This window comes from Panthera tigris, chromosome X (assembly GCF_018350195.1).
Source record: "Panthera tigris isolate Pti1 chromosome X, P.tigris_Pti1_mat1.1, whole genome shotgun sequence".
NCBI lineage: Eukaryota > Metazoa > Chordata > Mammalia > Carnivora > Felidae > Panthera > Panthera tigris.
The window spans coordinates 123388325-123396718 of record NC_056677.1 but is presented as its reverse complement, the minus strand read 5'-3'; the positions used below and the strand labels follow the sequence as shown (position 1 = coordinate 123396718).

The 8394-nt window shown below is 42.9% G+C and overlaps 1 protein-coding gene across 1 annotated transcript; it reads right to left on the bottom strand.

Moving 5' to 3' along the window:
• Nucleotides 1-256: 256 nt before the first annotated feature.
• On the bottom strand, nucleotides 257-5927 carry VMA21 (vacuolar ATPase assembly factor VMA21). The gene is made up of 3 exons (XM_007094819.2): nucleotides 5744-5927; nucleotides 1090-1199; nucleotides 257-497 (listed from the first exon to the last, which is right to left on the bottom strand). Exons 1-3 carry the CDS (start codon nucleotides 5794-5796, stop codon nucleotides 355-357), a joined length of 306 nt encoding a protein of 101 aa, XP_007094881.1. The 5' UTR covers nucleotides 5797-5927; the 3' UTR covers nucleotides 257-354.
• Between the last annotated feature and the right edge of the window lie 2467 nt (nucleotides 5928-8394).

Here is an 8394-nt window from a genome sequence, read left to right as displayed (position 1 = left end):
ACATCTTAATGTATCCAGAGGAGTGAAACTTAAAACTAACCAAAAGACAAAATGCTATAAAACATTTTTGGTAGTGAGATAATCAAATTCTTCCCAGAATGTGTCACTAAGTTAACATACTTACTTGTGACCAACTTAACTTTTTCAAATTCTCATTTGCAGATGAGAGGTTCACACAGTTAAAACTGATGATACAAATCATTGTATTAGAAGGATCAAAATTTACACTAGTCAAATGTGACTCCTTCAGATTGACTTTTAACATGTTCTCAACTTTATTGAAATCATCAATATCCCAGACGCATTTACCATTTTTAAAAATCAATTTAATGCTATCAAAAGGTGATGTTCAATTTAATCTTGTTTGCCTTCACGCCACTGTCGTGAGCCTTCATTCCAGGCCACATAAACAAAGAGGGCCAACACCACGTGGACGGCGACCACCGCAACAATAGCAGCATAAAAATAGCTGTCCCTATTGGACATCCCAAAGGCGCCTATCAAGAGAAAAAAAGTTTCCATTTTATTCCAAAATTTATCAAAGTGCAAAAAACAAAGAATACTAATTTTTATTAGGTATATATTTATTTAGCTAGTCAGGCAATTAAAAAGTAATACCTTGGGTGGTGATAAATCATGTATTCATTTAAAGATTTGAAAACCTTCTATACACAAAGACATTATTCTAAATGAAAACTGTAATTATCACTTCACTTAAGGACTTCAACATAAAAAGGGGGACTTTATTTTCTCTTCCTACTAACGTCTGCCACCAAAGGGACATTCCCCCAAATTCCTCCTCCCATGTCAGCCGACTCTTGCTCTCAGAGGTATAGTAAAAGAAAGGACCTGCAAGCTATTTCACAGAAAACCATCCACAAATACACTGTCAAGCTAAAATAACTGATGAAAAAGTTAATTTCATGAAGGAAGATTTATTTGAACAACATGATTTTTGAAAAGCAATACAGGAACAGATGGAAGAAGCAAATGAAGAGTACCCAGCTTACAGATATAAGGAGATCACGAAAACACAGAGTCTTAAATATACTAAGGAGGAAAAGGTCTTGTTTTATCATCTAGGATTACCTTCAAAAACATAAGATTTAGTCGTGAAATACAACCCAATAGGTACAGTGATCATTAAAGCTGTGAAGAACAGGAGCGTCTTCAGGGTAGATGCTAATGAACTTTCATTTCTGGAACAAAGTAAACAAAGAGAAAATCAGAACCTGCTAGGCTATTTCCAACTGTTCTTGTGTCCATAAACACTATAAATACCCATAGAGAAGACACTGGAAACCCTGGCCCTGCCTTGGAAACAGTGGGCAGAGGAAGAAGAGTCGACTCAGGGACTCAAAACTGGAAGATCCTAGAGACCCAGAGACCATTCAAGAGACTGCCATTCAGATCCAGTGTGAGAGGAAGCGTCAAAGTATGAAAGTGGTTTGTAGTCTTCAAAATGCTATAAAGTGTACCCTAATTACCAAATTTATAATGGAGGTAGCAAAGGAAAAGATACAAAGAAAACAACTAATGAATGTCCACAACTAATGAATGTTCATTCACAAAGCATCCTATGGAGGGCTAGCTGGATACAGTACGAACAAGTTATGAGAATCTGCAAAGAAAAAGCAGCCTAGAACAATCTGGATGTCGTTAAAGGAAACTTACTTTAATTGCTTTGTTATTAAATAGCTACAGTACAACTTAGTCTTCATGTAACATGGATGCATTAAAAATTTAATGTCAAAACACCTTCTATTCAGTGAATTCTGTCTGTCCACGGCTATTTTTAAATCAAGGAAATATTCCAATGGAAAAAGTTTTGTTCCAGAGTACAATAAAACTATTCTGAAGAATGCAATCAAGCTTTTCAAATTACATAAAGAAAAATCTGATAATCTGCTACTTAAAAACATTAATATAAGGATTAACATAAAAGCACAAACAAAACCGGATAACATAAAAATATCCATAATAAGAAAATGGTTTCACAAATGAGGTGTATCAATATATGGACACATTAAAAAGAATTCTGACTAGGCGCCTGGGTGACTCAGTCAGCTGAACGTCTGACTTCGGCTCAGGCCATGATCTCACAGTCCATGGGTTCAAGCCCTGCTTCGCAGTCTGTGCTGACAGCTCAGAGCCTGGTGCCTACTTTGGATTCTGCATCTCCCTCTCTCTCTGCCCTTCTCCCGCTCACGCTCTGTCTCTCTCTCAAAAATAAACAAACATTAAAAAAGTAAAAATAAAAAAAATAAAAAGAATCCTGACCATTTCTCAGAAAGTATTCGTGTGACAAATGAACAAGGCAAAGTACACTGTATCATGTATATCCGGGGTCTGCAAAACAAGGCATGAGGGCCCAATGCCTATTTCTATAAATAAAGTTTAGCAGGAACACAGACACACCCACATTATGTATCATCTAAGATGGCTTTGGGGGCACCTGGGTGGCTCAGTCGGTTAAGCATCTGACTTCAGCTCAGGTCGTGACCACAAGGTTCGTGAGTTCGAGCCCCGTGTCACGTGCTGACAGCTAGGAGCCTGGTGCCTGCTTCGGATTCTGTGTCTCCCTCTCTTTCTGCCCCCTCCGCCACTTGCACTGGCTCACTCTCTCTTTCAGAAATAAATAAAAACATTTAAAAACAATAAGATGGCTTTGGAGCTAGAAAGGACAAGCTGAGTAGTGGTGCTAGACTATATGGCCTTCAAAAACCTAATATTTACCATCTGGCCCTTTACAGAAAAACTTCACAAACCCCTGACATATGCTATTCCAATTATGTTAAAAACGTGTTTACATAAAAAAGGACTCCAGATCAACATACAAAACTAGTTATTTTCCCATTTTAAAAAATGTTCCTTAATGTTATCTCACGGACTTTTCAATAAATAAGTAGATATATGCCAGCATTTGTCCTATACATTGTTACAAATGAGCAGCACTACTGAAAGCTGTAGTAAGTTTCCAGCAACCCTAGACACATCTGTACCTCACACCTACTACCACCTGTATTGTAAAAGCAGTAAACCCTATAACTTTAATCATTTAGCTTAAGGTCTTTTTTGTCCCTTAAATCTAACCACCCTCAGAGCACCTTAACACACTTCACACTTTATGCTTATACTCAACATTTGGACTTAATTCTCTTTCTGGTAATCCTCAGAGGCTCTGGTTTTTATCTGTATCTTTAGGAAGGAGACGGCCCAGTCTTCAAGGTCCCCCCCCCAAAAAAAAACAGCCTCTCCTCCAAGTATCTTTCCTGATTACTCCAGCTGGAATAATTCATCGCTTTGGAACCCAATTACAGTTAGTTCCTACCTGTTATTACAGCACTCAATGTGCCAGCTTGTTTCCTATATAGTCAGTCCTGCACATTTCTTTGGTGCCCTAGAAAATCCAGCCAAAGGGGTTCCTCTAACTGTGTAAATTATTAGCTAGGAGGTTTCTTTCATCCCAGAAAGGAAAGGAACATCTCAAGTTTCTGGTCTACAAACTTTTTTGACTATTAATCCTTCTTAAGTTTTAAGCACAGACCCCATAAAGGCATACTGATTTTTTAAACAGATTTATCTACAAAAATATTATCAATACAGTCCTTAAAATACAAAACATATGCAAAAATAGATACTAAAAAAGTATAAGGCTAAAAATAAATTAATGTAGAAGTTCTAATATTTTCTTTCCATATTTCAATGGATCATCTTTTAACACATCCTACTACGGTGATTACTGAGGTGTACCATTGTCATCTAATATACTTATGCTCCCTTAAACTGTTTCCCACTAGTAAACTTTTACAAAAATTTATTGTGTAATCTTCATGAAGAATATGAGTAGTTCTTCAGTAGTTCTACAAAACTTCAATGTCAATATTTGACCCCTTCTTTTATGAACCACAACAAAAAAACATGACCTTCTTGGTTGTTTCTATGGTGAGTTAAAGCATGGGTTTTAGGCATGCAAAGCTAAGATAGCTAACCTGATAAAGAAACAAAGACTGAGAATCTAGAGAAAGGGAGTGTAACTGGTTTGGTTCTTGAGATTATGTCTCTTGAATGTATAATATCTGACCTGGCTTTCAGAAAACATTATTACTGAAAAGATGATAGAATACCATATAAAAATGTGTTAAGGCAAACAAAATCATTTACAATCCCACCACTCAAACATAATCTTTCTTTTCTACATGTTAATCTCTAGCCCCACACACTCAACGTCAAGCTTGCCACAGAAGGGAACGTGGTAAGCTGTACCTGCTTAGTGCTTGCTGCAGAAGTTCTTATGAAGTGGGTAAACTCTAGGTGGTTTTAAAAGTATGGGAGCAGTAAGTTCATCCTGAGTTATTTCTTTGAGGCCCACTTGAATTCTGGACTTTCCCATTCTTCATTTCTAACAAGTCTCAGTTAACACCCAATAAGAGATACATAGAAGAAACCAATTGAGTGACATCAGTTGCTTTGTTTCAGAATAATTCACGTGCTACACATAAGCTGGCTTGTGCAGGCAGAACTGCCAGGTGCAGTGGGGGTGTGGCTGGAAGCCAAAGTGAAAATGTCCTATAAACAATAGAGGAAGTTTGCTAGTTTTCAAAAGTTTGTGTGCTTAGCTTTATATATACTCTGTCCTATATTTGTGAGGTCATAACCCAGAATAAAAGTCAAATTTTTGGAGCTTAAAGTAAAAAGTGAAAAAGGGTTTACTATGTTCCCTTCCGTGGCAAGCCAAGACTTCCACTGCAAGTAGATTACACTGAAAATTCAATTAGGAAACACTAGAATCAGTCTAGGAGGGCTAAACCGTATTCTTAGGGTACTTGACAAAAATATCTGTTGGTATCCTCACTAGTAAACAACAACAACAACAACAACAATAATAATAATAATAAACATTTAGAGTGACATCGTAAGAGACTGAAAAATGTCACAGGGTTCCAAAGATCACGGGCTTTGGAGTCAGTGCGATTGAACAAATGTCAGATTTAACACTTACTAATTTAGTGTGGCCTGTGTGATCTTGGGCAAGTGACTTACCCTGAGTCAACTTCATCTTCTTTAACGAAAAAAAAAGGCAAACCAGCACTTTCTTAATTTTGCTAACGTATGTAATCAAAAGCATAAGTTGAGCCTGGCACACAGTATGTCATCATCAAATGGTAGCCAACTTCCTCTCCACCCTCTTGCCTACCGAGGTATCAATGGCTAGGTTAGTCGGCCAGAACTACCATTCTACTCAGCCACCAACCCCCATCCTACTAACTCCCCCAAGTGAAGCAGTCTCAAACCAGGGACAGCCCCTACTCCCCTCCCTTCGTTCATTCATACAGCAAACATTTAAGCCCCGACGATGCAGGCCCCGTAGGGGACACGGAGATGAAGAAGGCCGGGTTCCTGTCCTCAGGGAGCTCACCCTGCAGTGGGGAGAGATTGCAGAGAGCAAGATGGCAAAACAAGACGACAGCGAGAGGAAGTGCTAGAACAGAGGCATGAACCGAAGGCCCACCGACCTCTCCCCTATGACCCCGGGTCCCTGCTCCCGCGCGTGTAGATGCTGCAGGCCCCAACCTGCGTCCCTTCTCCCCCACCTCGCACCCCTCCCCCAAGGGTCCACACCTCACGCCCACCGCAGGCCAGCCCGCTCGGCTCGAGCCTTCCCTCACACCCCACTCCAGGCCAGGGCCAGGTCGCCTTGCGGTCGGGGCCCCTGCCCGGCCTGGGCCCTGCTCCGGACTACCTGAAGTCGGGAGGCTGCAGCGCGTTCAGCGACGCTTTATCAAGGCGCTCCATGGGGCAGCCGAGCCCGCAAGCAGGTGCTCAGAGGCGGGCTGGGCTCAGCTACCTCGCTGGGTCTGCGCGACTGAAGGCCGACAGAGGCGAGCCACGCCGGAAGTGCCGGCGAGGGCCGGGCGGCCGGACGCATTGCGCAAGTGCGGCGCGCCCCGGTGACGTTGAGCTGCGCCGGCGCCGGCGCGGGCGCAGGTGTTCACGTGACTTACCGGCCGGGGCTCCGAGGCGCGCGCCCTGCTAGCAGCTGTCTGCGCTCCAGGAACAGGCCTGGCGAGTAGCCCAGCCACTCCACGTTGAGCCGGGACTTGCCTCGCAGCATGATCCTCCGGGGTGGGCGGCGCTGCCGCCGCCCCCTGAGCGCGTGTGAGCACCTCTGGTCCCTCTCAAGACCCTTGCCTCCGAGCTGCGGTTGCGAGGCTGCCGGAGAAGACGAGTCGCAAAGAAGGACGACCAGGCAGAGGACTGTGGTGCTAGGCAACCAAGCAGTTTCCGAAGACAACACAAAAAAGCAATGCACGTTATTCCCCAGCCCTCGTGAAACGCCTCATTGTTACCAACAGTGAAAGTCCAGCCGTGGGAAAGTGGGAGGAGTTAGTTTGACACTCACCCGAGTCCGTGAGCTAGTCAATGTCAGCCCTTACTGAGAGTGACTGTTCAGGCCTGACGACACCGGTGACCCCAACTTCCACTTCAAGTTAAAAACATTTTGCAGCTGCTCAGAAAGCCGCCAATGAGACAACAGGGACTCAAATAGTAAGGGACAGATGGCCCTCCGGAGCCCGCGCAACTCGAGAGAGGTATAAACGAAAACAGTGCTGTAAGCCTAGGGTCAGGCTTGACAAAATAACGCTGCCACTGGCTGCTAATAAGAGGACAACCCTTACATGGCCAACTCCTGGAAAGGGCCGCTGACCACACATCTATTTTCTGCACCACATGGATACAAAGACCGCATCTGAAATCGTGACTAAAACAGCAGCTCAGAGCAGTGTTAAGCGCTGTGGACTAGCCAACACGAAGCCTGGATTTGAGTTCAAACTTAATCCCTGTCTGGGCCTCATCTAGACTCAGGGTGACAAGAATCACCTAATACCAGAACTAGGGCAGAATGACAATCTAACTATGGGGTTGTCAAACTGTGGCCAGCCCACCAAATACATAAAGCCTGCCTGCCACCTGTTTTCCTATAGCTCGTGAGTTAAAAATGGGTTTTCCATTTTAAATGGTTGAAAAAAATCGAAAGAGTAATATTGTGCCACACATGAAAATTATATCAAATTTAGATTTCAGTGTCCATAAGTAAAATTCCATTGGAACTCAGCCATGCTCATTAACTTGTATCATCTACAGCTGCTTTCGCACTACAGTGGCAGTGTTGTATAGTTGTGACAGCGACTGTATAGTTCACGAAGCATAAAATGTTTACTAGCTGGCCCTTTACAGGAAAAGTTGGCCACCCCTGCTCTAGCTAATCACCCAGTAACGAGGCCCTTGAAACCCTAGGGATCCATAAATGTGGTAATGAGGTTTCTGAAAATAATTTTCAATATTTTTAAAAAACCTAATAAATTTAATGTATTTACCTGCTATAAGGAATCAACAGCTACTTAGAGCATGACCTTTCTTTGATTTTAGACACTAATTATATCATATTGGTGAGGTAATCCCGCTTATCTCATTAGAAAATAAATGATTACTAAACTAAAATAAGCCATAATATACTTGGGCGACTAAATCTTTTAAACCTATAGAACAGACAAACGAGGAGGGAACTTTGTGACTTTGTGTATCTCGAATGCCTAGAATATGGCCTGGTATATCGTAGATGCTCAATAAAGATTAGGAACCACTGATATAGTAGTGTTAGCTTGCTGGGGTTACCTTAGCAAAGTACTGCAAATTGAATTGTTACCAGTGGGAGCGTCTGCATTGTGTGAATGAATGGAAGCCTCTATTCTTGGATCCCCCACGGAACATTTACATGAGGACCTGCGCTCAAATAAAGACAGCCAGGAGGAAAGTAACAAGCACAAAGCAGTTTATTAAGGACAGTGCACTCTCCAGGTGGCAGAGCAGACAGGCCCAGAGGTGGCAGCTGCACCGGGGTTTGGGGTGTCTTTTCTTTTTATGTTTGCATAGGTTCCGGATGGGTCACAGCTAGGGGGGTCTCCCAGTGAGGGTGCTTCCGATCATGTGAGAAACTCCTCCTACCAGCTGGGAGAGGGAGTTTTCTGGCCCCACAAGGTTCTGGCCACAAGAGTCCAGGGCCACCTTCCCTCAGGGGGAGGAGTTGAAAAAACAATGTAAATCTATTATAATGGAGCTGTAGGTTACCCTGAGGCCAAGGTTGAAGAGGAGAGCTCAGGTTCTGCACCTGTGGCTCTAGGTCTGTCAGTCTGGGGGTGTTGGAAGCCATAAGACCAGGATGCTAACAGCCACGAAGTCAGGACATTGTGCCCCCAAGCTTCATACGTGTCACCTATTTAACACTGCCTTTGCCTCCGGCTCATGTCTAACTTACTCTATCAGAATGGCTTAAACAAAAGAGATTATCACACAGTTCTGGAGGCTAGAAGTCTGGGATAAGGTGTCAGCAGT

Coding starts and splice junctions, on each gene's coding strand:
- VMA21 (XM_007094819.2), bottom strand. CDS start 5,796: ATGGAGCGCCTTGATAAAGCGTCGCTGAACGCGCTGCAGCCTCCCGAC. Junction 1,200..5,743: donor CTGCAGCCTCCCGACTTCAG/GTAGTCCGGAGC, acceptor ACTTTGTTCCAG/AAATGAAAGTTCATTAGCAT. Junction 498..1,089: donor TAAATCTTATGTTTTTGAAG/GTAATCCTAGAT, acceptor TTCTCTTGATAG/GCGCCTTTGGGATGTCCAAT.